Below are 27,942 nucleotides of genomic sequence, written 5' to 3'. Positions count from 1 at the left end.
TGAGACTACACAATATTTTATTCCTTAAGCATAAAAAGCCGGTGGACAAAAGTGGTGTCACGATATCTAAAATATATTTTATACATTATATAAATATGGACGTGTTCAAACATGGCACATCTTTTTATAGCTGTTTTTTTTTTTTAATTTACACCTTAGCTGTTGATAAACTGTGATTTTTGCTGTGTGTGTGTGTGTGTGTGTGTGTGTGTTTGTGTATACAGTTACAACTTGTGCAATTGTGACCACACACACAATAAATTATGATTTTTTTTCCCAAACATTATCGTATTTGTGTAATATGCAGCCATGGTTTGTAAAAAGCAGTCATTTAAACTAAACCTGTCTACGGTGATTGTCTTAAAACTTTTGTACTGCAGAGTGTGTAGCGTTTTAATTTTAAGAAAAAAAAATATATTTTTTTTTTTATATTTTGTCTAAAACAAAGTTTAAACCATTCTAACTGGTTCATACAGCTCGCTCTCTCCAACATACACACACATTCGTTCTGTTATAGATGAACATACAGGCAAGCGTTTGCAAAGGTTCGGTGCTCGTTGGTCTGTGTGTCCGTTAAAAGGAACGTTTAAACGCGAAGGCCGAGAAACTAAAGGCTTTTTGATCAAGGACAGAGAGAAAGAAGTGTTACGGTTAATTATTGTCCTCCTCCTTGTAGCACCAGACTGCATTGCCATTCTCTCCACATACACACTTGGCAAAATGTGTGTTGTGAGCGTACGTCCTGTTCGGCTACAGCACTCAAACATCCTCCCCTGTGGTTCGTCTTTGTTTGATGATGGCAGACAGCTGATGTCTCACAGGCCGAGCGAGACCCGAACAGCAGCTCAAGCATGTATATACGCTCACTGCAGCTCAGGCGTCTAGACAAGTAGAAGAAGAAGGAGGAGGAGAACAAGGGGGGGTTGAACAAAAAACGCTAACAGCATTCTCATGCTCTTTTTGGCTGACCTGACGGGAATCTGTCAGATGCATGGCATGTTTCTTTTTCTCTTTCTCTGCAGTGTTCTGAGCCAAATGATATGCCGTGATGATGGGGAGTTGCTCCTCGTGTCAGGGACAGCACTGTCTGGGTCACTTGTTGAGTGTGATGTTGGCGTAGGAGGTAGGGATGTAGCCTTCATCTCCGTTGTTTCGCCTCACTCGTGTCCATCCGTCACCTTTGTCCTCCTCCACTACGGCCAACACCTCGCCTTCCTGCATGGAGATCGTGCCCTCGCTAGAGCCTAAATAGAGAAATGAACAAAAACATACGAGCTATTGACATACTGACCAAAAATTTGTAAAAGTATTAAATGGGGAAGATGCTGAAAAAAAAAAAGAAGCTTGAGTTAATTTACAAAAATGCGAGCTGCAATTAAACCTCTTCTAAAGGTTAAGCTAAATGCTGAAGGTATATATAGTTGGCACCATCTGCTTTTGAACTCCTACAGCTTCAGAAACGTGTTGCACTGCTGGTCGAAAACATCAGTTTCTCATCACCACACTCCACTTTTTACCACCTCTAATAAACTGCTGAAGTGCTGTTATTGAATTACTGTTATTCCCTGGATAGATATAAAAACACGTACATGTGACTGCTCAGAATATTTATCTTGCTCTCCTGCAGCTGCTTTAAACCATTTTCTTTGTACCTGGGAAGTTGTACAGCGCTGTGCATTGGCCGATGGGAGCAGACAGTTCCTCTTCCTCGAAGTCATCATCAAACTCGGCGTAGATGGCCTGAGAGGGGTCGGGGGTGTTCTCGTCTGAATGGGCTCCATCAGGACTGTCAGGAGAGACACAGGTTAAGTGTGTTTTATTAATAATAAAGCAAACGGCTGCACAAATGTGTTTACTGATCTGTACAGTGGAAAATCAGTGTAGAGAACTAATACATAACAATGTGGCAATACTCCGACTTTATTTATTTCATAAATGTTCTAGACGCTTAGTCAGTGGCACCGCAGTGTCTTTCCCCCCTTGCTGTGGTTCTTTAGTCAACATGGCAATCACTTTAGAGTCCAGACCAAAACAACTGGTCTAAAAGCATGTAGGCAAAATGTTCTCTGTCCACACCCAAAAGAACGCTGATTCGATTGCAGTGAGAAAGCGTCTCGACTCGATGCGGCTGCAGGAATTGAAACAAACAGCAGTGTATTTTGGTTTGCATAATTTTTCTGCCGATGTGAGCTGTTAAACCGAGCCACGAACAGCAAAGGACAGAACTGCAGAAATGACTTGGGTTCTGAATGAACACAAGGTGAAAATGAGCACCCGATGCGATACACAAATCATTACGTTTTTCTATAATTCTATAATAATTAATTCGGTGGAGGATTTTGCTATTACAATGTATGCTTTCTGACCATGTTTTTAAGCCTCACACATTCCTTAAGCCAATGCTATTTTAGATTTTGGATCATCTGCAGTGGGGAAAAAAGTAATTAGAAAATGAACCAAAATGATCTGGACGCAGACAACAGACTTTATGTGTGAAAGTAATGCGGCTTGTGCAGTTAAACTGCATTTAAAACACTCAGGTCGGTTTTGTCCTGTTGTGAGGTTTTCTGATCAAGCTGTAAAACATTGGGAAAGTCTGATAAACTTTTACAGTATTATTCAATCTTACATGTATCCTGACATGTTTATCTCCCGATAATTCAATTACGCTGGATTGATGTTTAGTGCATGCAGCTGTGGAGGATGGTTCACCCTGAAATTAACCTCTTCTCAAGAACAGTATGCATTCATGCTAATCTGAACCTTTTTTTTAAAGAAGAGAGTTTCTTGGTTTCCAGTAGCAAGCTGATTTTTATTCATTATATTATGCGTTTCTTGCCAGTGGTTTAGGAGCACGATCGCCCGGAGGTTACTGGCTGCTCTTGAGCCGCTTCACTGGTTAATATTTAAATCAGGGGGATTTTTCGGCTGTAAATCTGACCTTAACGTTCTCCATATTCAAGCTGTTTCTATCCATCTGATCCAAAGACGGAGGTGAAGGTCATTCCCAATATGTCTGTGCTCAGGCACTATATGTAGAACGACTGAGGGACGCAGTTTCAAAGTATGTAAGGATTAAAGAATAAGATATCATGAGCATTGGATAATGACAGTATTATCAATGAGCGTTTAAATGCACTGTTTATATCCGAAGTTTATTTTCTATGCCCAATCCTGAACACTAATATTAGAAGAAACATGCTTCCATATACTTTTTGGGAAGTTTTTTAATTGTAGTGGTTCTTTGTTTTGTTTTTTTCTTCTTTCATATTTCATGGACTCCAGCCAAACTCTGCACACTGATACATTTTTGTGGGGTGAAGATAAGGTTATCTTGAGTGCGTGTGTTCTCTGGAGCTCATCTGGGTGATAACACTGACCTGTATGCATTGTGGCCACCGTTGTTGTTCAGGGAGTGAGTGGAGTAGCGAAGAGTGGGGTCTCCTCTTCCCCCGGCTCCTGCGAGCCATGACTGCAATAAAAGAACACAATAAAGTGTGAGTGAGTACGTGAGTCTGTGTGTGTGTAAAGGAGTATATATTATTACATGAGGTCTTTCAGCACCTCGTATTTGTTAAGTTCCCCTCTGAGCTTTTCGATGTTGTGAGTTGTCTGGTTGATTTGCGGTGCCAGACTAGCAGGATCGCCCATCTGGGGATTTTTCTCATAAACGTCTTTCATCTTCCCCAGAGCCTCGCTGCACAAAAATCAACAGGGATGAAAAGATATAAAACAACACACAAATAGAGAGACACAGGTGACGTCTCACTGCTCCGGACTTTTTCCACCACTGAATCTTTCAGAGACTATGAGCATTGTAACACACTTCAGACCCTGATAAACCTGGCAGAGGTGGGGTCGACTCGCTGCGGCTAGTTGTCATAGCAATGGTTGCCAGGGAGACTGTGTGCCACACTGCTCACCTTTGGTCTAGTTCCTTCTGCAGCTCCTTGTTGATGTCATCGATCTTCTGTTGCAGTCGTTTCCTCCTCTGCTCTGGGGGAAGATGACCAAAATCCTCTGTGGCAGCCGGCTGAGGAGATGGAGAGGAGATAGTGTCACTTCCACAGAGCAAAAGAAGAGGGGGAAAAAATAACCCTTACACATAGCATAGCCACACACACACACACAGTGACCCATCACGCAACCATAAATGAGACCTGACAGCAGAGTAATCCGCCAAATGAGCAAATTCACCCCCTCCATTTAAAGAGTGCAGAAGCAGGAAACAGTTTACCACCGAGGGAACTCACCATCTTCAATTATCTGGATAAACAGTAATCAACATTAATAATTCATTTCTTAATTACCTTAGGCTTTTTACCAATAGGCGTCTGCATTTGAAAAGACAATATGGAGTTAGAAAAATGCTGATTTAACTATTAGAACTGCTATCAAAGAGCTTTAAATACAATCAATCTTGGGTGTGAATGTTTGGATGAGAGCAAAATCACCCTTTCCTGTTTGTCTTAGCAATGTCTGCCATTTATTCTAAAAATATCCTCACCAAACTGTGATGGGCTTGAAAAGAGAGTTAAGGACTACGGGACTTACATTTGTTGTAAAAAACTCTATTTAGGAAGATCTTGGAAACAAATAAAGTGTTATACACTTGATATGCAAACATTTGCATCCATTAATGTTTCAGGAAGAGCAAAAAAAAAAAAAAAAAAAAAAAAAAAAAAAAAGTGTACTGTTAATTTACATAAATAAAGTAAATGTGGAAGTACAGAGCAAAGAGTCTGAAAATAATGTATTACTGTGAGCCAGTTGGTTTCTTAATAATACAATTTACAAATTTAGTTGTTATATAATAAATGCATTTATATAGACCTGCAGCCAGAACTAGTGTCAGAGCTGCTGTAATTAATCAATACCTCACCAGTCAGATTAGAGAATTTATCAGTGCTATGGTATAAGCGAATGGCATTTATAAAGGTAAAGGATAGCCATACTTTTTAAGTTTTACCATCGACATAAATTTGACAAAAAGATGAGCAAACTTTTAAAAGCTATGCTCGTTACTTCTTCATGTTCTCTAAATGGTATGCAAACGCTTTGCACTCAACTGTATTCAGCTTCCTTAAATCAGGAATAAATTACTTCCTCATATAATGACTGTTTGGTTTGTGTTATCTTTAGTATGTGTTCTTTTCATACATGGTGCGCCAAAACAAATTGTCACCCAAACCCAACAACAGATAAAGGCTAGCTAGCATCTAGGTGATAATTAAACCAAGGTGGCAAAGTTCAACATGCAACTTAATAGTGACTCCCTTTTGTCTTAACCGAGTTAATAGAACAGTCGTGTGAAGAAGCTGTGAAACCGGAAATGTTTTTTAAAAGTGCCCCTTTTCACAGTACACCATCATAACCAGCTGGACTTTTAGAACATTATAAAATGAGATCATGATGATGCACTATAAATAAACCCATATGCCTGAAAAAGCTTCAGTGTCTGCCCCACTTCATGGCCGCCCATGCAACATTTTTAGCAACAGTTTCACGAGCGACTGGAGCGACCCAGCTACTAATAATAATTAAGCGCATCATGTGCATGATGCATAGGTGGCCATCTGGAAAATCTGTTTAACTTGCCCGTGTTTTTTTTTTTTAAATAATAAATAAACCAAACAGCAGAGATGATGTGCATTAAATAACAACCCACACCACACCACATCACCGTGATTATTATTACCGTGATCCTCTCCAGGGTATACTTCTAAAAAACAGACACAAACACACACAGACAAGACAGGCAGTATGTCCGTGAGCAAAGTCACACCGAATTTTTGATGACAGACGAGTTTCTTCAGTGGCCTGAATGTCTCATCTCCCAATAATGAGACGATGGGGGAAACCTAACAAGGCTTAAATGTGCAGTTCACTGACCACTCGCTGCATTACTCAGGCTAATAATCGCCACACAGGGGCTCCTGAGCTCCATCCAGTCTCACTCACCGTTCGGCGAAGGGTCCGGAAGGACGAGATTCGCGGCTTGACTGTCTTATTGATCTCCTTCAAACAGTAGGACAGGGGATCCCGGGCAAACTTGGGGGAAGGGGGTCCGTTAGCAGGTGAGGGGGCGGGGGGTGTGGAGAAGGGCGTGAGTGGGGAAGAGGAAGGCTGGGGAAGGGCACGGCAGGGAGAGGTGGATGGGGCCAACACCAGGAAAGCAACCCACGGAAAGGCGGCAGGAGGTGGTGAGGAGAGGGGCAGGGAGACAAACACACACAAATGACAAGGGAAGAAGAGAGACACCATCAAACACCATAAGCAACATCACAGAGCGAGGAACAAGTGGCAGAATGAGAGCTACCCACTACAAGCATTAAGTCCTAAACCTAACCCTGATACCCAACAACACTAAAGCCCCACAATCCAACACTAAAGCCCTAAAGCCTTACCTTAATAGCAACACTAAACCCTACAACCAAAAGATAAAGCCACAAAACCTAACCCAAACACCCAACAACCCAAAACTAAGGCCCCAAGGCCTAACCCTAATACCCAACAGCCCACAACTAAAGCCCCAAACCCTAATCCTAATACCCAACAGCCTTACAAAAAAGCCCCAAAACACAAAACTAAAGCCCCAAAGCCTAACCCAAACACCCAACAACCCAAAACTAAGGCCCCAAGGCCTAACCCTAATACCCAACAACCCAAAACTAAAGCCCCACAGCCTAACCCTAATACCCAACAGCCCAACAACCCACAACTAAAGCCCCACAGCCTAACCCTAATACCCAACAGCCCAACAACCCACAACTAAAGCCCCACAGCCTAACCCTAATACCCAACAGCCCAACAACCCACAACTAAAGCCCCAAACCCTAAAACCCTAATCCTAATACCCAACAGCCTTACAAAAAAGCCCCAAAACACAACATTAAAGCCCCAATGCGTAACCCTAATACCAACACTAAAGTCCCACAACCCAAATCTAAAGCCCCAAAGCCTAACCCTAATACCCAACAGCCCAACAACCCAACACTATAGCTCCAAAGCCTAACCCTAATACCCAACAGCCCAACAACCCAACATTATAGCTCCAAAGCCTAACCCTAATACCCAACAACCCAACACTATAGCTCCAAAGCCTAACCCTAATACCCAACAGCCCAAAACTAAGACCCCAAGGCCTTACCCTAATACCCAACAGCCCAAAACTAAAGCCCCAAAAACTAACCCTAATACCAAAACTAAAGATCCACGACCCAAATCTAAAGCCCCAAAGCCTAACCCTAATACCCAACACCAAAGCCCCAAAGCCCAACCAACCTAATGCCTCAAAGCCTTATGCTAATGCCCAACAGCCTAACAAACAAATAAAAAAAAAAAAAATAAAAAAAAAACACCACTAAAGTACCAGAGACTAACCCTAATACCCAACACTAAAGCGCCACAGCTCAATATCAAAGTCCAACACTAAAGCCCCCGAGCCTAACCCTAATACCCAACATACCAACAATAAATCCCAACACTAAAGCCTACAGTCCAAAATAAGTTCCACAGACCAACACTGATGCCCTGCAGACCATCACTAACACCCAATAGCCTATTAATTAAGCCCAACAGCCTGAAACTAAGGCCCAGCTGCCCATTAATAAAGCCAAGCAATTCAACACTAAAGCCCCACAGTCTGCAACACCCACAGAACAATAAAGCCTGTTCCAAAGTAAAAGCCCCAATCCCAGAGCTCAACAATGCAACATCAGCAGAAAGGAACAAAGTGTGGCTTCACCAGCTAGACCTCGCTCTTTTTTAAACCATGGAGGACAGCCAATGGGAAGCAGCTGTTATTTATCATTTCCATGTCTGCATCAATACTCCATTATGTTTTAAAGAAAATCTTTACAGTGCATATTCATCACTTGGAGCCTACAGACAATACCTGGTTTCTGATTTCAAGTGGTTTCTTGACAAATTGTGCCGATTTCTGCAGGTCTTACTCTGATGTTTGACTTTAAAAGAACTGTCAGCCATCACTCACTGAATGATGAATTGCTTCCTTCAAAGGGTATAAATATAAAACCATAAAAGTTTGCTCATTTGTTCCACAAGAATAATGTGACCAGACAGCAAAACATTTTCAAACAGGGAACAACTGGATATGGAAATATTCTGTAAACTGTAGTAACATTTACAGAAATGTCTGCAGGCTTCACATGATGTATACGTTAGCATATACACAGTTTAGAGCTTTAGCTTGTTTTTAATAATCTTGGATCACTTTAACATCACTAAATGCAGGGCTTGGTTTCATGAGGATTGCATGAGCAGAGCCACACTTTGCCCTTTAACCTCGCTTGTAATAACCACACGGATAACGTGCAACATCGCAATGGAATGACCAACAGCGCAACACATGCATCCTAGCCATTTTGAGAGTCATACACGCAGCAGAAAACCGGCCAAAGCCGTAATATGGTAACATACGGGACCAGCTTTACTGTGCCTCTGACTCTGTGGAATTGTCCTCATAACCCTAGCCATAACTCTGAGAGCCAAACAATTGGATAATGTTTAACTAAATAATCTAACGGCACATCGAAGAACGTTTTCACACTTGAGTTTTCCCCCCTCAGACACAGGGCCATTTCCCTAAAGTGTTTGATATATTTAGAGAAGTGTAAGAGCTGGTTTCTGGAATTGGAGTGGATCAGAGAACTGATCTCTGGTGCTTTTGAAAATGACAGTCTGGGGTTCATGCCAGTTGAACTGTGCTGGGATGGAAAGCTATCTGCCCTAAGAGCTGCATGACGAGTAACATGCTTTGTTTAACTTGTCATGATGTTAGTTCCTATTTTGCAGGGAAAGAATTATGGTCAGTGGAGAAGACGAAATGCATTACTGAGATATATTTTATATATGACCCCTGTGGTGCTAATACAGGTCTAATGCAAAAAAATCATGTCTAATACAAATCTGCAGGGCTTAAATTCTGCTTATATGGCTTAGATCGGCTCCTTGTCTGCAGCGATTACTATGTGATGTATCCAAAATAAAGCCCTGATCTTCACCACTTGACTGCCTACTATTTTGTAAACCTGCACACATAAAAGTGACATGTTCAAAAAAAGCACACCTGCTATTATGAGCCCCTCCCAGAAATGAGCCCAGAATCTGTCCTTGGTGTGGACTGAAGTATTCAGGCCAAGTGTGAAAACGCCCTAAGAGCATATCTGGTTAAACTGAGAGATAAATATAACCTGCTCCTCCAAAACCAGCTCCTTTGGACCTGTGAGAGGAGAGACACTCCAGGGGACCCTTTAACGGGTTGATAAACCCTGTTCTGATGTATGGAAGGATTTTTACACTGCTTTTGAGACTCAGCTGCGTAACTGATTAGATTTTGAGTAGCATCATGAGACAGATACACATGCTGACCAGACAGAGCAAGCAGAAACAGAGGACAGGTAGAACAGCCAATGTGCATGTGGGTGAGAGCAATAAAGGGAAAGTTGAGAGGTTAAGCCACTTGGGAGAACGCTTTGTAATTGTAAATTAACAAGATCAAAGTGTAATAATCCCCAATCAGTCGCATCCGTACCAGGCCGCGCGAGGAGAACAAGGTTTCCAATACTGACCTTCCGGTAGAGGAGACAGAGAGCACTGTGCTGTGTTTGCTGGCAAACGCTTGCCTGTGTTGTCACGTGGCTGCAGGAAGATGAATGTGCTCCCTGTTGCTGCCCCACAGACTCATTCTCATGGGATTTCATACCCATGCTAACCAAGTTAAACCAGATACCAATGAAATCTTCCCTAATACATGACATTTCAGAAAGGTATGATGGTAGTTGCCTTAAGCATCACTAAACTCCTGTCAAGTGCAAAACAAATGAGCTCACAGCCAGAGAGAGCCATGCAAAAGAGGGGTGTTGGCTAAGAATGTGTGCGTGCCTGTGCAAATGCGATTCGTGTTTGTTTTAAAGAAAGGCAAGAGAGGCAGATTTCAGATTCTCAGAAAACCATGCAAAGTTGATGGAGACCACTGCATCTGAACAGGACCCACAACGTTTAGTATACCATGTTAAGCAAAATTCAAAGATTAACATTAGCATGAAATTCTCTACTTCATTACACTAAGAAACCTTTTCTATCAATCTGTTTTACTTCCTTATAAGAGTTCCTGATTCACATTTATGCATTTTTACACATTTAGATCTCGTTTATAATGTGTGTATATATATATATATATATATATATATATATATATATATATATATATATATATATATATATATATATATATATATATATATTCATTATAAAACCAAACACCAACTGATAGAGACAATCACTATACTCAACACACAACATTCAAACTACTAGATGTGCAATAAACCCTATTCTTGCCAATAGATATATATTCTTTTAATTCTACTCTTTTATTATATTTAATGTACATACCTGCTCACGTTGCACATTTTGTACTCAGTTGCTATTATATATCCATTTACAAATGCACTCAGTACCATCTGTTTACATTTATATTTGTTTACATCAATATCTGGTTACCTCTACACTACATCTGCTTACATGGTATGTGTGTGAGAACGTGTGCGCCTTTTAAACAAGCGATCCTCAATTCTGTTGAGCAGCTGTACCACAACAATACAACAAAGTATCCTATTCTATTCTATACATCTCACAGTTAGAGCTGCGAAATTGACAGATCAACAAAATATGGTCCATAATTAGAACCCTTCGTATTAAAAGAGCGTGTTTGGGTGACATCATAGGAAGCATTAGCAGCAACGTCATGCAGATGTGCAAAGGCTTAAGGGGAAATTTAGTTGGTTAGATATGTTCTGTCTACAGATAGAAATTGTGTTAGCCAGGTTTTATACCACCTTTAAGCTATTATGGGTTTATTTTGTAGTAAAAAAATTAATAGCGAAATATTTCAGGTTTGTTTTTTTCAGGATGCATTTTTTTTTTTTTTTTAGCTCTGTTGCTCTGACTGGCAACATTCAGTGCTGGTGTTGCAAATAAATGAACGAAAAAGTTCATCCCAAACATATATATTTGAAAAGTAAATCACAGTGGATAAATGATCACCAGTCGATCACGATCACTGTGCAATATCAGCACAGATCAGCGAGAGTGAGCTTACCTTGCTCTTCTTACTGAACAGCCAGAAAGGTTTGCTCTTGTTTTTGCCCAGCAGATCCAGCGGGCCTTTGGGCGTGCCCAGGCTGCTGTCAGATGAGGCTCGGTTGATGCCCTGACTGTAGTCCTCAAACTCTAGATCGCCAGGACGCTCAAAACCTGATTTGTGCTGCTCTATGAGAACAATGGAGTCCTGGAATCACAGATATATCACCAATGACATTAGACGGGAGGACTAAAATCTGTTTTCTATTAAAAGCTTGAAGAGTCAAAGATGGCATAAGAAAGTGTTAGTTAAGTTAGATTTAATCAACTGATGTTAACTATGGAAGATGAGTAGGCTTAGAGAAGTCCTTAAGTGTGATCCCAAGTGACCCAGAGTGGAGTAAAGGGCAACTGGCATCTTCTACACATAGGCAGTAGTGTTTCAGTGTGTGTGTGTTGGGAGAAGGTGTTAGAGGGATTACGCAACAATTCATAAAGGCTATTGTCTTCCACTGGAGCTAATACGATTCCCAGTAACTTATAAACATTGCTCATGTGTGAATACATTTAGTGAGAAAAAGCATGACGTGATAATTCATCCTTCAAACAAAACTGACAGCTACTAAAGGAGGTGATGTAAAGATTAGCACAGTAAAAAAACAAAAAAAAACAAAGGAGGAAACACCTAAAAGCCAGTGAAGAGGAAGAGGAACAGGAAAAAAGTCTTTATCAAATAAATGACAGGCAGTATGGTAAGCAAATCATAAGCATGTTGGTTTGGGTGCATGTCACACGACGTGTAATGGCACCTGTATGGCATGAACAACATGAATAGCATTTGTAAGATGGAATGATTTAAGATTAGAGGTAAAGGTGTGCTGAAAACACTGTTCTTTGACAATTATGTAATCGGGCGGATGAGTTGTAAGAGAGTGTGTAAAAGAGGAGAAACACAGGTATCTGGACGATAAAAAGGAGACCAGAGCCGGAACGCTTACATTTTTCTCATTAACACTGGTGCCAGCTCTGGTGATGCCCTCCAGGCACTTCCCGATGATTGGCATGACTTGCCTTTCCGTATCGGCAAACAGGATGTAGGCTTGTGATAGCTTCCGCACACGCCTTTCATCCATGTCCTGCAGCTTCTACACACACACAATGTCAGAGGGGTTATATGGAAATTGTGAGGTTTATAAAACACACACGCACACGTGCAGTGAAGTTGTTACTTGGGGAAAAATGAGCAGATGTGATATTGCTTACATTGAAGATTTGTGGCATGTCAGTGAAGTAGAACTGGTTCTGCTCCTTGTTGTATTTCTGCAGCTGAGCAGCGTAGTCGTTCTTACACTCTTCTGCGATGTGTGTACGCATATGAGCCTGCTGTTTAGCCTACACACACACGCGCACACAGTCTGGTTAGTGTAAATACACGGGTGATCAAACCTGCTCCTTGAAGTCTACTGCTGTGAAAAGTTCCGTTTCTGCAGTAACCTAAGGGTGTGATTGTAAATTTGCCATCTTATATTCCGTTCCTGTGCATTTTCAAAGCAAAAAAGTGTGTGCAGAAATGGTGGGTTTACGAGTGGCCAGGATCAGACAGGTTAAGCTGGTTTCAATTTAGGCAAATCACAAACAGAAGCTGAGCACTGACCAATCAGAACTGTAGAAGCCAGCTGCAGCACTAGGACTATAAATTAGGTGGTGGTGTAGATCATTCAGAACCCAGGATTTTAACTCACTTTGTGAAAATCTCTAGGTTCCACAGGAAGTACCTCTGGATTTGTAGTTAAGAGATCTTAGCATAATACTAAACAGGAGTTCTACCACACAGAGAGACTTCAGAGAGGACGGATCAGAGACTTGAACTGAATTAGTCATCAGAGGCAATATGACCTGTAGTGCCACAGGGGAGATGGAAATCTATGTTGGGAAGAACCCTTAATTCTGAACTGAAGGGTCTACATTTTTATCATGCCTCTGTTCAAGGGGAAACTTTTTGTTTGACATTGACTAGGCCCTTAGCCTCAAAAATCTTGGTGGCCAAAGGCAAAAAAAAAGTCCCACTGGAAGCCCTGGTCAATCATAGGTGAGCTTTAATGCTAGGACGGGGCTGTTTTGGGGTGAATGGGGGGCAATCAGAGGCTTGCTAGGGGTGTGTGACTTGCAAACAAAGAGGATCAGTGATCATTAACAAGTAAAAGGAGCAAAACCTAACTCAAAGCTCTCAGGCTCCAACCAGACTCCAAAAAGGTGTGAAAATTACAGCCTTGGAAAAAAGCTGATAAGAAAATGACAGATCTCATTATGTCGTCTTGCTGGTTAGTAGGGGTGAAATAAAACACCGATCCAGTTAATCAAGGCCTAGAAGGGCATCTAAATAGTTGATAATAGTTGATAAATAATAGAGGTGTGTTTTACTGAACTCTACAGGACGGTACATCTCTAGGAACAGGGTTGGGCACCAGACTAAAGTAAATAATTTAAACAGTTAACACTGAGACAGAAAAGTGGATCACTGAAAAAATGGGGCTGGGCATCCATGACGTAGCAGGGAAAATATGTACACATTAAAAGGAGAGCCAAAAAAGACAGAACATTCAGTTGTAAGGAAATACCTTTTCCACATCTGCTTTTGTAGCATTGATGTCCTGATCTGTCTTTTCTGCATACTGCGCCGCCTTTTCCGCTTCCTTCCACTCCCTTTCAAAGCGTTTTTTACTCTAACACACACGCACACACAGAGATTCACAATATTAGCCAGCGGTTTACAGAAGGAAAGTCTCACCTGACCAAACACTGAAGAGCAGGTAAACAACAACCTCCTCTTTCACTCATTCAACACACTCTCTCTTTATCTGACTTACACACACAGGCCTGCTGCGAGCACACCATACATACAGCAATACAAAAGCATGTGTAAACAAATGTGCACTTTCTGCACGGCCAGTCATTTGCAAAGCAGAGTCAAAGCAAGCAGCCAGGCTCACTCTTACACACACACACACACACACACACACACCCTCTCTGCCGTGTTGCCACTCATCCATAAATGAAGGCTTGTGAACTTACACTGTCGAGCTGCTTGTAGGTGCACTCTAACCCCTGCTGAGCTTTTTTGGCCTCAGACAGATGCTGAAAAATGTAACAGAAAGGAAGAGTTAAGACACACAGACAGAGATATCTGTCTAGACGTTTCTCTGGTTTGGCCACAAAACTACCACAAACCAACAGGACTAAAATGTGCCTGCAATCAATATGACTGATGATATGAAAGATGTCAGAGCTAATTTCCATATACAAATTGTAATAATATTTCTAGTTCCAAAGCAAAAAAAAAGAAATAAATAAAAATAATAAAATTATATATATGACCTGAGTCACACAAAAAAATACCTATTATTGGTGGTGATTTTATTATTTGCCAAAAAATGTATTAATTAAAAAAAAAATTATATTTATATATATATATATATATTATATAATTAATTAATTATAAAATAAATAAATAAAAATGTATTATTTTTACCCATCTCAATAAGTATGTTAAGAAATGTTAGATGCAGAATACTGAACAGAAACATGATATTTTTCTGTAGTTGAATGTCAGTGAGTCAGAGTGTTATTGGTCATGTATTTTAAATGGAATCTGAAAGTCCTAGTTGATCGTATATCCAGGGACAGAAAATGGCCAGAGCTTCCTTTGAGTCATGTGATATTAACAAGGGAATGTGAAACTTCAAACTATGATAATCATCCATGCTTCACTCTACCAAAGCACTGCTTTAGTAGAATCATCCATGCTTTATTTTAAGCATGGCCCCGTTCTCTCTCTCTGTCTCTCCGACCACCACTTCTCTCGATCTTAATCACTTGCACACTATCTATCTGACTAACTTGCTCCCTCACTCACTCGTTCCTTTACTCTCAATATCTGACTAACGCACTCCGCTCCTCGCACACTCGCTATCTGATTAACTTGCTCCCTCACTCGCTCTCCCACTCTTAATATCTGACTATCACACCAACTCCCTCACATGCTCGCTCTCTCGTACACTTGCTCCCTTGCACACTCGTTCCCTGACAGACTTGTTCCCTCACTCGCTCGATTCTTCGCTCTCGATATCTTACTAACGCACTTGCTCCCTCGCCCGCTCTCTCCTTCATTGTGACTAACTTGCTCCCTTGCACACTCACTCGCTCACACACTCGCTCTCTCACTATCTGACCATCTTGCTCCCTCACTCGCTTGCTCCTTCGCTCTCAATATCTGACTAACACACTCGCTCCCTTGCACACTCACCGACTTGCGCTCTAGTTTGAGATCCTGCAGGTATTTGGTGAGCTCGATGCAGATGTTCATCATCATGTTCTCAGCGATCAGCTCCCTCTGTCCTGCATAGTCGTTCATCTCGTTCAGGATGTCCAGGAAAGCTTGGTGGTTTGAAAATCTAAACGACCAGAGGAAATATGAGTCAAAGACAAATGACCGCAAAGTCAGATTTCATCACAGGTCTGAAATGAACACCATAATTTAATTTGCAGCTATCCCAGAGAAGGGCTATTATGAAATGCATTTCATTGCTATCCAGCTGTCTCTGTCAGACCGTTAGAGAGTGAGGGACGAGTTCATTCAGACCCCACAGCTCCTTCTGCTCACTCGCTCTGGACCGCTATGCCCAAACCAGTTATGACAGGCTTCAATTTGTTTACGCCAAACGGTTTCTATTTTATTAACCATTCCAAAATACCTGCATTCCTGCTCCTCCTTGCTGCCTCGTTTTGGGCTATACTTCTTTGTTAGATTCCTGTAAGAACGAAGAACAAAATCATTATGACTGATAGACTTTCATTTCTAGTCAAAACAAGCGCTTGCGTTAATAATAAAAGAATCACGCTGTAATCTTGGCACCGCATGAATACATTCATTACCTGATGTTTATTTTTCAGAGCAAAGCCGTCAAGCCTGTTCCGAGTGCCAAAAAACCGAGCTTGCACTGATTTTATTTACTGGGAAATTATTTATAATTAATAAAAGTTGTCAGAGGATTGTTCAACTCTGATTAATGAAAAGAGACAAAGCTAGATTTCATCACATCACTAAAGCATCCATTTCTTGATCGTGTGAGTGTAGATATCGCTCCTGTCATTTCTTGGCTTACAGAAAACAGACTGAAAGCACAAATTATTCATTCGGCGATATATACTGTATTAAACTAGAGTCTCTACATACACAAAACTATACATCTGAAGCCCTGGCAATCAATATTTAACCCTGTGAAGGTCAGCGATTTTGTCAGAGGTCAGAAGACAGATTCCTATAAAGGTGTGGCCCAGGCTTTACCGCATTAAAGCTAGTTCTGGACGAGAAGCTTTCTCAATTATATTATTAACTGACAAGCAAGCAGATTTGCCTCATTGCACTGATTTAGTCATTTCTGGTTTCACATTTACGCTGCATTCAAACTACACATCTCATATCGCAACTCGGAATGTCCAGGTTCATCTGTGAAACTCATGAAGCTGTTTGAGAAGATGCCAAGCTTAGAGGTAAGTCTCTAAAGCGAGTGTGCAAAACTTCATCACTGTATAATTCCAGTGTGAAATAATACACTCCAGACGGCGTGCTTATATGTAAACAATGAACTTCAGGGGGTAGCGGCACTCGGCTCACGCCTTGTTTCCTGTGCTAGGTTTCTTTTTAAAGCTTTACAAAGCCCTCACCACCTAAATCCTTCTAGAAATGTTAAATAAATGTCACCTAACCAAAATAAAACCTCAACACATCAACAGCTTATACACTTTATTAACAAACATGATTTTAAAATGTGTGTGTTATTATACTATGGGAAGCGTAGGTTTATTATTAGCTTATGTGAAGTGTAGGTTTATTATTAGCTTATGTGAAGAGTCTGTCATAGGAGTGACGTGTGTCTGTCATATGAGAACGAGGGGATTAATGTAAACCTATCAACAGCCTGAATAACCACATATCTCAACTAATTAAAGAGGATAAATGTTACGTTTCATTCTGTACAGAAGAAAGAAACTGTACCTGTGCTGTGTTTAAGCCAATTATTTCAAACAAGACATTTTAGAAAGATTCCTTGCTTTTATGGAAGATCATGTGAGGTGTTTTAGAGTAAACAATGTTACCAGGCGCAATAAATCAGTGTAAAATTAAAAAGTTGACACCAAAGGGTCACTGTGTTTGACAGGCTGTCCAGCAGCATGGTGATACAGTGGCTAACGTCACCACCTCACAGCACCAGTGTGTTTCATATTTTCTCTCTGTGTCAGTGTGGGTCTCTGGTTTCCTCTCCCCTCCCAAAAAACATGCCAGTAGATGGAATGCCTAAGCTAAATTGTCCCTAGGAGTGTGTGTGTGTGTGGTGCAGGAAGTATTTCTGTCTCACACCCAGTGTTCCCGGGACAGGCTACAGATCCACTGCCACCCTGACCAGGATAACGCTCTGAGTGAAGATGAATGAATCCTGGTGTAGGACACAGGAACCTGTCCCCGAAGCTCTGGACATCATGTGGGAATTCACACCACTCCATCACAATTCCTTTCTGAGAGTATTCAAAATGAGCCCATTGTTTATCCAAAAATTCAAACACTGGCAAATCACGGATCCTGCGAGTGCATTGGCTATAGTTTTGCTGCTGTAGTATTCTATAGTAACAACTAATACAGAGGTCTGTGTGTGTCTGAGAGAGAGAGAGAGAGAGAGAGAGAGAAGTGTGTGTGTGTGTGTGTGAGAGAGAGAGGGAGGGAGGTGTGTGTGAGAGAGAGAGAGGTGTGTGTGTGTGTGAGAGAGAGAGAGAGAGAGCGAGGTGTGTGTGTGTGTGAGAGAGAGAGACAGAGACTGTTGTTTCATGTAGAATAATTTATCATCACTAATAGTAATAAACAACAATAACTTCCAAGTAATTTATTCTCACACACACACACACAAGGCATGCCCTCTTTTTCCAAGAAAGGATGTCCTCCAAGTTCTGTTTATTTCTTACTGAAGAGTGCTAAGACAGTAAAAAAAGTGCCTTCCACTCTTCTTCTACTTTCCTCGACCACATCCGCCCTGTCATGTGGCAGTCTGCTCCCGCTTCCTCTGTTCAGGCAGAGACCCGGGGGACAGGAAGAGCCACGTGAAGGAGCGGAGCGATAGAAGGCCCTTCAGCCAAAACACAGAACAGCCAGAGAAAGAGAGAGTACGAGAACACGAGAAACAGAGCAGTGGCGGAGAAAGAGAAAATGAGAGACTGTAAGTGGTGGAGATATATGACTATAGAGAGAGAGAGATGGGGGGTGAGGGAAAGTGAGAAAGCAAGAGATTGAAATTGAAAGACTCTAAGTAGAGGGGAGAGATATAACAAGAAAAAAGATAGACCAAGAGATAGCAATTAAAATAGAAAGGGAAAGAGAAGGAGAGAAAGAGAAAGAGAGGGGGGGGGCAGAGAGGGAGAGAGAGACAGAGAGAGGGAGACAGAGAGAGAGAGAGAGAGATGGGGTGAGAGAAAGAGAGAAATCAAGTGATTGAAACTGAGAGACTAAGAAAAAACACAGTGAGAGATAGCAAGCAAAACGGAGAGGGGAAGAGGCAGAGAGGGAGAGAGAGAGAGAGAGATATTGGGTTGAGAGAAAGGGAAGAGAAAGAAAGAGAGGGAGAGAGGAAAAAAGAGAGAGAAAGAGAAAGAGGGAGGGAGGAAAAAAAGAGGAAGTGACAAAGAGAGAGTGAGTTTGGGACGAGGCCAAATCCTGCCTCTCTAGGGACAAGTTCTGTTCTGCTCCAAATCAGTCATGTGACCCACGTCAATTTCATAATCATCTCAAACTGATCCCAACACACACACACACAGACACACACACACACACACACACACACATACCCATCCCATTTATCTGTACTAACCAGCATGCTCAGTCTGTGTATATTCTCACCTTATCTGCTTGGCGTAGCCTTGCTCGATCTCCGTGCGCTCCTTTACAAACTTGATGTATTTATCCACCAGGTCCAGGCCTGACTGTGTGTGCTTCTCGATGACATCATTCTGGTCCTGTAAAGAGAACAAACCGCAGACGAGATAACGCACACTTCACTAAACTGGCGGAGAGGTATGATCGATTCATGCCAATATAACATCACGTACTTTACAGTGAAAGTGTGCATGCTACAGTGTGCATGGATGTCAATCATCTGACATCACTGTGGTATTATAATAATCATAATAATAATCATAATAATAATCATAATAATAGCACGTCACTGATCCTTTTAAATGACACAGTGGTTATGAAGAGGAGTTTACTGCAACAAACAAATATTGGATGCATGTACACACACACACACACACACACACACACACATGTACACAAACACACACACACACACATACACACACACATACACACAAACACACATGTACACAAACACACACACACACGTACACAAACACAAACACACACACACACGTACACAAACACACACACACACACACACATGTACACAAACACACACACACATGTACACACACACACAAACACACAAACACATGTACACAAACACACACACACACACATACACAAACACACGTACACAAACACACACACACGTACACATATACAAACACACACACACACACACACGTACACAAACACACGTACACAAACACACACACACACAAACACGTACACACACACAAACAAACACGTACACATACACAAACACACACACACACACACACATACACAAACACACACACAAACACACACAAACACACACAAACACACACAAACACACACGTACACAAACACACACGTACACAAACACACACGTACACACACAAACACACACACACACACACACACACACACACACAGTTGCAGTGTTTAAAAGTGGAAGTCTTGTTGTATTTACAGATTTACTTCATCACCATGGCTGCCATTTGGGTCAGGTTGCTCTACAGTGGTTGCTTGTGGGTGTTCTTGTGTTTATGTTCCTGCCCGTTGCCATGGTTTCACTGGTACTACCAGGGTAATGCGAGATCTAAACATGGTATCAGCAGTATTGATATAAAACCACCCATCTGATCACAAACCAGATAAAATAAACACACACACAAAAAAAAGAGTATCTGTGTTTATAGAGGAGAAGTGTATCTCACACCAACGTGCTCTCATTCGCTTTACTTCTCATTTCCATAAACTGGAACTGAGCTCAATTTTGCTCATCCTACTCACTTCAGGTCAATAAATAAGCGTGAGAATGTTATATTCTGCGCTCCATATAGCTGCTAGCCTTCATGCTGTAATGCAGATGAAGGATTATAGTTTTATATATTATATTATATTATATTATATATCTATATATATATATCTATATATATATATATATATTTATATATATATATATATATATATATATATATATACACATATATATATATATACACATATATATACATACACACACACACACACACACACACACACACACACACACACACGGCCAAACGGTTATAGTCACATGACCATCACTCTCATATATGTTTCTTCCCCAAACTGTTGGCACAAAGCGATTGTCTTTTTTATTCTGTAGAGTAACTGAAATGAAATGAAACAGAAATGAAACAGCCTTTATTTGTCACATATACATTACAGCACAGTGAAATTCTTTCTTCGCATATCCCATCCTTGGAGGTTGGGGTCAGAGCGCAGGGTCAGCCATGATACGGTGCCCCTGGAGCAGAGAGGGTTAAGGGCCTTGCTCAAGGGCCCAACAGTGGCAACTTGGCGGTGCTGGGGCTTGAACCCCTGATCTTCCGGTCAACGACCCAGAGCCTTAACCACTTGAGCCACCACTGCCCCAACTGCTTCCCTACACTGGAATCAAGAGCTCTAAACCTGTTCCAGTATGACAATGGCCCTGAGCACCAAGTCAGCTCCATTAAAACTGTTAAATTTGGAGTGGAAGTTCTCTAATGTCCTGCACAGAGCTCTGACTCTGACTCAACCCCAATGAACACCTTCAGAATGAACCTGAACACGAGCTGCAGCCTACCTTGCTCAGTAACCTCGTGTTGTTGTTGCTGACCGGATTAATCCCCACGGTCCGAAATCTGACGGAAAGCCTTGCCAGAAAAGTGGAGTGTATATCATCGAAGGGCACCATATTAAATGTCCGTGGTTATGAAATGGGAAAGTCAGTACTCGGATATCTGCATACTTTTGACCAAGTGATTTTTGCAAATCCAAAACATCAGATATCTGCACATTATATTAAAATCCCGAAGCCAGTGAAAGAAAAAGAGTCGGCTTCACTTCTGGTGTGAAAATGTGCCTCATCTGCAATTCTAATGCATGTGTCTAGAGACTTTTAGACTGTTCAGAGCTTTAATACAACCGAATTATCTTTGATTAACATCACATCCGTGTGCTTGAGAGTAAAAAACCCTGCTTCTAAAAACTTCTCACTATATAACCATGCATACGTATAATAACAGCCCGCTCTCTCCATTAGATTATTGCCTAAAAAAAAAAAAATTCCCCCCTGTGGACGTTTATGTTCTGAACTTATGAATTTTTATGAGCTCCATGTGATCAGACTGGACAGAAATCTTTCTTTAGTGTCGTGTGTGTTTATAGATTTTTTTTTTTTTACACTCCAACACAAGTTTCCGAATATCGGTTCTTGGCAAGGTCACGTGAGCCGTCAGTCATATAAAAGTCCCACGGGTTTATAAACAAGCTCGAACTCAGCAGCTCACTAGTAATTGTGTACACTTTTCTGGCCACGAGCTTCAGAATACTACTTCTCTATCTACTTATTGTCACTAGTTTCTGACAGGAAAACAAACTTTCATACATTTTCCAGATTTAGTCATTGGGTAAAACATGTTCACTGCATATAGTTCACTTTCCTAGAAACAGTTAGATCAGCCTTTTGCTGAGAAATTAGCCGATTATTAGCCAGTTTTATTGACGCTAACGTTCCTCTCTCTAACAGGAAGTAAAAGTTTGCCCTGCAAAACTAGTTTATAATATTAGTGCTTGTGGAAAAACAGAAATGGAAATGGCTCAGAAAATCCCGGTGACGTGTGGAGGTGCAGAACGACAGAATCAGCATGGATGTGTGGGCATGTAGAAAAAATATTGTTAAAATCAAAAGCATTTTTCCGTCTGATGCAAACAAGCTGTAACACTAGGGATTCTTCATGGGTATTTCCTTCAGTTAAGGGTTCTACCCTCAATCTAAATGGGAATATTTCTAATAGGGAAACACTTAGTTGTAAATTTCTACAGTGCTTACGTCTGACCACTAATGTTTCGACAATTGACCCTTTTACTAAAACACACACTTGAGGTCACAATCACAGCATCATTATTTTCTCTGATTAATCTGGTTGGGCATTTTTTGCCACTCCGGAAAATGTGGAAAAATCGTTGTCCATGGTTAAGATAAATGTGTTGGTGATGATGTGTGTCACTTTATCTGCCTCTGCACCAGGTCCTACATTCCTCAGATTCTCGGCATGTTGTTAACCCTTAACCCTCAGCCGTTTTATCACTGGGAGGTCTTCCTGACAACAGTAACCTGGCCCTGGTGCACCGCAGGAGCCGGGGGTAAAAGCACTGAGGCCCAGTCATCTCACTCGCACAGGACACAGGAAGTAGAAGCCTTCCTCATTTCCTGCTGTATATCAACATGGTTCAAAGAAATATGAACATCGCAGCATGTTATTTCCTACAAAGCAGAAACTCGGGCTGAACATAAACTCGGGGGAAAGGATAAACTTGTTTGTTAAACAAGGATTAAACGGCACTTTTCTTCTCCCTACAGAAAGAAAAAGAAAACCCTCAAGTGAAACAGAAGAGAACTGCTCTGGAGTCTCTCCATCAGGCTCTGGTTTCTCAGTTCCTTTTTTGGCTAGTGCGTTAGTGCGAGTGCTTCAAGTGTGGGCATGCCTGTACGTGAGTGATGATATCAAGAAATGATTCCCAACACACACACACACACACACACACACACACACACACACACACAAAACCTACCTTCCAGAGCCAGGTTACAGGACTCAACTACAGTATAAAGGGGAGGGGAAAAGTTCAGAAGAAAATTCCTAACAAGCTGGTCCATGCCCTAAACTCCTCCTTCTTCTGGCCACCTCAAAATGGAGTCAATGAACAGAACAACAAAACAAATAAAGACTTCACGGCCCACACTCTCCATGACCCACTCGGTCACACACACAAAATAAATAAAACCGTCTTTTATGCTGTGCAGTACGACATGACTATGTGAAGCAAAGTTTATGGAGTTTATAAAATAAGCATGACAAACATTTTCAATTTCGGGATTTTGTTTCTGAAGCTATTTTCAAACGCTCGTGCCTAATTAAAGAAAAGGGCCGCCTCACTGCGTTCGCCTCGACTTTTGGGCCTCCTGGTATTTTGGTTGTAACCTGGTCATTGTCTTGTCCCTCCCTAGCTGTGCAAAAACTAAAGAGTGAACAAAGCATCACACCAAGCCCTTCTCTGACACATCATCCCCGTCCAAATGCCTCTTCCAGTACTCACACGGCTCTCACGTCTGAATACGCAGCCTACTGGGATACATTTTTAGAAAATGTGCACACAAATACACACACACACACACACTCTGACTGAGACCGGGATACACACACACACACTACATAATGGAAGAGTAGGCTGTAGTCCAGAGCTGCCGTAAATAGCAATGGATCAAGAGGGAAACATTGGGCACATGCCATACCGTAGTCAAGCCTTAATGACTAAACAAAAAAAATCCGAAACTGATCAGACGGGCCATTGCTTAGACACCAGCCCGATGTGCCGGTCTGATTCATAACACTGACTCACGCCGACTCGCTCCTTCTGACGCTCCGGCAGAACTAGAAGCTCAGGATGTCAGTTCGAAACACAAGCAACCTCGACCGGATCCTCCAGATAAATAGCGTTCTCTTTGCCGTCATCATGTTATACTCCCATCATTCAGGCACGTAGCAAAGATGCAGTAATAATTTACAATACATTATTTGATCTTCGTAGCTGTTCCACGTTGGTCATTTTGATTTTCAGAAAACATGAAAAAACACCCCACAGGTCTATCAAACTTTTCAACTCCATTAAAACATGACGAAAAAGAGCTTTTGTGCGAAACTTTTGGAGCAAACAATACTTTCCACATTATTGATCAGAACAAAAACGATGCATATCTCATTAAATATAACATGACTCCTGAAAGTGTAACGTATTAGATTACTATTGTTTTCCACACAAGCGGATTAGATTACAGATGATCAGGAGTAACAGAGCAACAGAAAACAACAACGACAAAGAGAGCAGACTTGATGGATCCGAGCCTCTCCTTCCCTGCTAACATCCAAACAACAAAAACAAACAAAACCCCTTGCTAGTATCACCCCATTCACACTATCAGCATACCCTCACCACACCCAGACCTCCCTCGAGGATCCTCTCTGACCCCTGAGAAACACTACATGGGCAATTATGAAGGCTGGATTGATTAATGATTAAGTTTTACTGAGAACATCGTGGACCATGTAGGTGCTCCCAGCATTATAGTTCACCTTTCTGTGAGCATATAAAGTGACATTTATATGTAGATATTGAATACTACAACCTACTGAATTTTATCAAAAAGCATGTTATGTATGCTTAAGATGTTTATCATAACAACAATAAAGATAACAGCACAGAAACAGCGGAGCTTATCAATGTGTATAACATAACTGAGCATGAAATCTCTAAATATTTTACAGTTCCACTTGAAAAACTTGATGGATAAGGATGTTTCGGCTCTGATGTACTTATCTAGTGAATGTTGCTTTAATTCGGCAGATGTGTATAAGTAATGCAGGCGAGTAAGTTAACAGATAACAGAGTCACATGTCCAGTATACTTCATGACTTAAACGTACACTTATTGTATTGGGGCTCAAAATGATCATGTCCAGCAAAGTCATCAGGCTCAACAACCAATAAAATATTGGATTTTTAATGGTTCTCATACGAAATTCAGCCCATCAACAGGCCACGAGACAGAAACACATCTCTCTTTGTCTGGGGAAAAAAAAAAATCTGCAGCGTAACACCAAATCTCCCCGCAGGGACGTGGACTGGATGATTGGCCACAAAAATTAGGGCAAAACTAATTAGGCTGGCGCAGTAGGCCACATGATGGAAAGGGGACATAGGACAGAAACCCTGAGGGAACCGGTGTAACGGGGTCAGAAACTCCACACCCACTTCTCTCTAATGCTCCACTTTCATACTGTAGATGTTCAGCCGTGAATATATTTACATCCTTTTCCTTTCTTTTAAGCCCTGAAAACAGAACCAAGGTCACCGGAGAGAAGCTGCTACTACTGGTGGCACTGACATCGTCCAGGGTGGACTGGGGAACAGAGTGGACGCTCCGTGTGAGATACAGGGTTAACTTCAGAGCACAACATCCCAAATACTAGTGCTGCACAGACTGGAAACCAGGAATAAAATCATTAGGAGGCTTTCTTAATAAACTATATAGAGAAAGTCGTGTCCACTGCACAAAGATGCATGCATCAGGTGTGTGAAGGTTCTCTGCTGTCCAGGTCGTTCTGAAAAGTCTCATATTTACAATCCTTAAAAACATAAACACTGAAGCATTTCAAGTGAATGTAAAAGCTCCTTCAAGATTATAACACCTAAATGGACCACAATCATCTTTATGAAGAAAAGACATCTTTATGTTTTTGTTTGTTTGTTTGGGACTGTGGAAGCTACTCAAGCTTTATGCTGCAAATAACGGCACAAAAACAAACAAGCAGGACTAGCAAGCTTAAAGGGTTATTGTTTATTTTCAGATTAAGATTAACGACAAACAACAGAAATGGTCAAAGACCAAAACACAGAGCAAGAAAATGCAGAACACACATGAAAAGATGGATGAATGAAGAGAGAGACAAAAGGAAGGTTTGATGAATGGATGGATGGAGGAGGATGGGTATGATCAGAGGAATAGAGAGATAGAGGGTTAGATAAAGAGATAGATAAAGAGAAGAATGGATAGATAGGGACATTGAGAGAGGGATATAAGAGCTAGGTGATTAGATAGATAGATAGATAGATAGATAGATAGATAGATAGATAGATAGATAGATAGATAGATAGATAGATAGATAGATAGATAGATAGATAGATACATAGATAGATAGATAGATAGATAGATAGATAGATAGATAGAAACAAAGGGAAAGACGGGGCAGATAAGTAGTTAGACAGGTAGAGATACTTGAAGAAACATACAGACAGGCAGAAAGACATACAGAGAGACAGGTAGACAGACAGAGAAAGAGAGAGACAGACAGAGAGAGACAGATACAGATAGACAGAGAGAGAGACAGACAGACAGAGAGAAACAGACAGACAAAGAGAGAGAGAGAGAGACAGACAGACAGAAACAGACAGACAGAAACAGACAGACAGAAACAGACAGACAGAGACAGAAGAACAGAAAGCCAGACAGAGAGATAGAAAGACAGACAGAGAGAGAGAGAGCGAGAGAGAGAGAGAGAGACACACACAAACAGACAGAAACAGACAGACACAGGCAGAGAGAGAGAGCGAGAGAGAGAGAGAGACAAACAGACAGAAACAGACAGACACAGGCAGAGAGAGAGAGAGAGAGAGAGAGAGAGAGCGAGACAGATACAGACAGACAGAAGAACAGAAAGCCAGACAGAGAGAGAGACAGACAGACAGACACAGACAGAGAGAGAGAGACAGACAAACAGAAATACAGACAGACAGAGAGAGAGACAGACATGGAGACAAGCAGAGCGCGAGGCCGCGAGACAGACAATCAACAAGAAAGTAAAAGAAAAGTGAATGATGTCATAGCTAATACAATGCTTTACAAAGGAAACTCCTAATCCCTCTCACTTTACATCTCCACACCTCCACAACATCTCCATGAGAAAACAGGACCAGCTGAGAACATTTACAGTGAAGATCTCAGATGTTCAAAGCAAAAATAAATACTGTGAGCCCCAGGCGGGTTCTGGGTTATCCAGCTCAGGCAGCTAGCGTTCTTTAAACCACGACACAGGGGGAATGTTAACGGTGGCGCATCCTACAGGGTTAGCTAACATTAGCCCAACAACACAAAGTCCTGCACTAAAGCAGCTCATTTAACCACAATCTACCAACCTGTGAGGAAAACTGCTGATGTTCAACAACGAAACAGAAAGAGCTTAATGTACGGCATGGGAAAGAGGTTTGGGGGAACTTTTTGTTCACCTTTAGACATATTTTCACCAAAACTTTTCATTTCAAAACGCGCTAAAGACACAATGTGATCTGTACCAAGCAAAACAAAATAAAAACGTGTTAGTTTTAATAATAAGTTAAGGAAACTCACCCAGAGGTCTGTTCCCCAGTCCATGGTCGCCTCCTTATCAGCTCTAAACTGTTGCTCGAATTAAAAACTTCGCTAACGTCACCGGAGCACAAAACAGCGAAATTAACCCTAAAAAACAGATATTCCTTTGTGTGTTTGTGGTTTAACTTCATACATGATAAACCAGGACTCGAAGAGCCAGCTTAAAGAAAACAGCGACTTTTCCGTTGTCCAGGAAATTTTCGTTGCAAAAAAAAACCCTAAAATGGATCAACAGGCTTTCGTATCCGCGTCACTCCCAAAATCCCAGATTCTTAAAGGAGCCGCGGCACATTTACACGGCTGCGTCCCAATTGGATACAAAATTACATACGTAGCGAACGACGTAGTATGGAGACGGTATTGCGTCACGCGCTATG

The 27,942-nt window shown here is 41.4% G+C and overlaps 1 protein-coding gene across 4 annotated transcripts; it reads right to left on the bottom strand.

Annotated features, from left to right (window-relative positions):
- On the bottom strand, positions 1–27,803 carry trip10a (thyroid hormone receptor interactor 10a). 4 transcript variants are annotated; one of them, XM_058377696.1, is made up of 16 exons: positions 27,545–27,803; positions 19,046–19,161; positions 15,855–15,911; positions 15,407–15,554; positions 14,176–14,238; positions 13,722–13,826; positions 12,367–12,495; positions 12,102–12,248; positions 11,123–11,311; positions 5,962–6,126; positions 5,699–5,722; positions 3,924–4,033; positions 3,565–3,697; positions 3,381–3,472; positions 1,653–1,786; positions 1–1,244 (listed from the first exon to the last, which is right to left on the bottom strand). In XM_058377696.1, exons 1-16 carry the CDS (start codon positions 27,566–27,568, stop codon positions 1,093–1,095), a joined length of 1,788 nt encoding a protein of 595 aa, XP_058233679.1. In that variant the 5' UTR covers positions 27,569–27,803; the 3' UTR covers positions 1–1,092. The 4 variants fall into 4 exon arrangements, with proteins under 4 accessions (XP_058233679.1, XP_058233680.1, XP_058233681.1 ...); XM_058377697.1 differs by lacking the exon at positions 5,699–5,722 and having other exon boundaries at positions 27,545–27,802; XM_058377698.1 differs by lacking the exon at positions 5,962–6,126 and having other exon boundaries at positions 27,545–27,801.
- Positions 27,804–27,942: the final 139 nt, after the last annotated feature.

This window comes from Hemibagrus wyckioides, linkage group LG24 (genome assembly GCF_019097595.1).
Source record: "Hemibagrus wyckioides isolate EC202008001 linkage group LG24, SWU_Hwy_1.0, whole genome shotgun sequence".
Classification (NCBI taxonomy): Eukaryota; Metazoa; Chordata; class Actinopteri; order Siluriformes; family Bagridae; genus Hemibagrus; species Hemibagrus wyckioides.
Note: the sequence above shows the minus strand (reverse complement) of the source record. Positions and strands in the feature narration are given on the sequence as shown.